Source organism: Diutina rugosa, assembly GCF_008704595.1.
Source record: "Diutina rugosa strain CBS 613 chromosome Unknown scaffold24_size174625, whole genome shotgun sequence".
Taxonomy (NCBI): Eukaryota; Fungi; Ascomycota; class Pichiomycetes; order Serinales; family Debaryomycetaceae; genus Diutina; species Diutina rugosa.
The window spans coordinates 168,566-171,806 of NW_022995086.1; the positions used below are offsets into that span (position 1 = coordinate 168,566).

The window sequence follows — 3,241 nt, forward strand, 5'->3', positions numbered from 1 at the left end:
GGAAATGAGGGGTAATCGGGGGGCCCAACACCGTTGGCAGATCAAAAGTCTTGTAAACACTAGCACGATTGACGAGACCTGCGATGGTTTAGTAAAAATCCGGGTTTTTCAGGGTGGTGGTCAACATTGTGATGGTCAATTTTAATAACATAACTTCCTGCATATAAACCTTCGACTCCCGCTGGCGCCATTTACTGCGAATTATTCCATCTCAGCCTCGTCATGTACTGGCGATATACATGGTGGGAGTACCAGGACTACCGCCTGTGTTCGGAGATCCCACTACCCCAGGGGCTAGTGGTATCGGCCAAAGGTGATTTTCTCCACTTTGTTGATGAAGCCCGCTACACTCCAGCGTGCTACAAGGACAAAGTACCCATGCTCAACGTGGTGATGGGGTACGTGATGCACCAGTACTCCAAGGCTTTGCCAGTGGCGAGAGAGCTGTGGACAGAGTTTGCCCATACTCTGCGAGGCCGGTTTGCCAACTCGGTGGTGGCTATCATCTACCTGATCTCCGTTTCCGCGGTGCTTACGCTTTTCCTCACAATCTTCGTCCTCACCAACTACACGATCAAGCCGCTGATGCTTTTGAAATTGCTGTCGGTGTTGCTGCTGGCGTATATCCTTGCCGTGGTGATCCGGCTGATCACGGACCTTCACCAGCAGCAATCGGTGGGGTACTTAAAAGGGCTGTTAGTGCTCGATACTTTGAATAAGCTGGTATGGCTTCAAATTCTCGATTTGATCACCGTGTTCTTGCTTCAAGTGAACCAGGTTCAAGTGGTGATGCGGATATTTCAACGTCAAAAAGAGCGGAGAATGACGCTTTTAATCGGTGTGTTCTGTGCCGTGTGTTCGCAAGTGATCTGGGGTATCGCTAAGTTTGCCACGTTTCCAAATAACCAAGAGGCAGCTGACATCTTACCGGCATTCATTTATCTTGTCCGTATCGCCATGGCCGTGTGCTACGCGACTATCGTGCTGGTGTTTATGCTCAGTAAGATCCACTATATTTACCATAACTCCAAAATATGGGTGATTCTGGGACTTACGTTTGTGCTCATTTATTCACCCGTGGCATTTTTCGTGGCTGACGTGTCTAATGCTTTCATCTATGAGCTTTCCGAAGTGTTCTCCGTCGTCACTTACGTAATCTGTGTGGTATTACCTTGGGAGTGGTGTAACAAGTTTAATATGATCATGAAGGTGAAGGAGAAGGAAGGGGTGCTTGGTCGTCGCTTCTATGAGGACGAAATGGCCGAAATCGACCGCTACGAGATCTTTGAAGATAAGCTGGACGACGACTCCGTGCTGGCCACGGGAGACCACGACGCCCTTCTTGGAAAGAGAGCTAAGCTTAGACAGAAGATGGCGGGAGCTGAGTGGGAACGCGTCCAGAACGCCTACCAGCTGCTGAAACAGGCGGTGTTGAAAGTGACTGATGGCATCATTGCCGCCGGGTTCCTGATCCCCCGATCAGTGTCAGTGGGCACCGACGACGTTACTCCTCGCGATCCAGTTAGAACTACGACTAATCCTCGCCATAACGTGTATGTTTATGACCGTCGCGAAGTGGTGATTGAATTCAGTGATGGCGAAGACGACGACCCTCAACCCTCCAGTTCCAACCACCAACGACACCCATGACCCTAGGCATTAGATATTCAGCATAGACACTTAGATAATACATCTGCATCAAGAAAAACATTCAAACAGTCCATTGGCATCAAAGAAATGGACATTTTACGGTAACTAATGAGGAACGAATGGTTGGAAAGACGAGTGAACTCGATGAAGCGAAGTTCGATTCACTCGTGATATCAAAAATCACCTTACTTTGATAATTGGATCATGTCAAGAATCTCCATGATTATCACCAATAGACACGTCTTCATAAAACGAGACGAGTCATCCTGCACATACCCCAAACCTTTAACCATCGCGATCTGCTCCACAACCTCTCATCACCAGCCATGCCGCCGAAACAACCGCCGCTGGGGGCGCCGTTCACCCACCGCGTCGTCGTGAGTACCCTCGCCGTACTCGCGGGGATCTGGGTGATCAAGTCGCTGGGAAGCGACTTTCAGTGGGTGAAGTTTGAGCCGCACCCGCCGGAAGAGATCGAACGCCGCCAGCGCGAGAACGTGCCGTTGAAGATGCTGATGGCCGACGAACGCACCCTTGAGTATACCCCGGACGCCCGCAAACGGTTCGAAGAAGGGCTAGCCAAAAAGCGGGCCGAAGCCGAAGCCAACGAAAAAAGCTAGACGTTATACCATGATATTATTATTGATCCAAGTGTATCTAATACATTTTGATGTTTTGCCTCAATTTAACAGGTCATTTTGAAATATGACTCAGGTTTCATCTACCTTGCAGCGTCTGATACACACATCAGCCTACTCCAATTTCATCATTATACCATTACGTCAGCAATAAATCAGCAATAAATCAGCAACAAATAGAGTCGTAGTATCTGCCTAGCAACGGTGGCGGGCGTTCCAGGTTCCCCGGCAGCGATACGACCTCCCCGGACGCTGGGTAGGCGCCTATACGACCCTCGGCATTGCTGGCTACGTGCAGAGGGCGACGCTCGTTTGGTGCAAATTACCCACAGGCGCTCCCCTGGCTAAAAAATTGAGGCGACACCAGCAGAGACAAGCAGACGACAAAGGGAGATAAGCGGGGCTCTGGGGAAGGCGCTGCTGCTGCTGCTGCTGAGTGTCCGCGGAGGCTTAGGGATACGAGGCAACGGTACGGTGTGGCCAGGCTGAAATTGCTTTTGGTCTCCAGGGAGAGGGGGCAGAGATTCGTCGGTGTAGGCCACTTGAAATTCCGTGCTGATTACGCAGCCCTGGTCCTTCTCGAAGGGTAAAGTAAGTGCGGGACGACGAAGTGGATTAGCGATAGCCCCTCCTCCTGCATAGAACCTAGTAACAAACGAGAGACAATAAACCGTTTGTTCGGAGGAGAAATTAGTAATTCAGTAGAGAGAGTGGTTAAGGGAATTTGTTGTTTTGTTAGTGGCTACTTGGTTGCGCTCATTGGCTCTCCCCGGCTCCCCCACACAGCGCCAGACTTATACTCAGTGTGGCCTTGGGGTTCCGGTCGTGCGCACACCACATCGCCCGACCCCACCTTACCCCAGACCCATGTGCCTTTTTGACCATCCTCCCTCCCCCCACCGCCTCACCCGTTGCTAACAGAAAAATGCTTTTTGTCTCAACGTCGACGTACC

At 50.7% G+C, this 3,241-nt stretch overlaps 1 protein-coding gene across 1 annotated transcript; it reads left to right on the top strand. All coding sequences in view use genetic code 12, as the record gives it.

The window, feature by feature from the left end:
• Positions 1 to 222: 222 nt before the first annotated feature.
• On the top strand, positions 223 to 1,650 carry RIM21 (Rim21p; the record flags this gene model as incomplete). The annotated part of the gene is made up of 1 exon (XM_034153712.1): positions 223 to 1,650. The coding sequence occupies one exon, from the start codon at positions 223 to 225 to the stop codon at positions 1,648 to 1,650; it is 1,428 nt and encodes a 475-aa protein (XP_034014073.1).
• Positions 1,651 to 3,241: the final 1,591 nt, after the last annotated feature.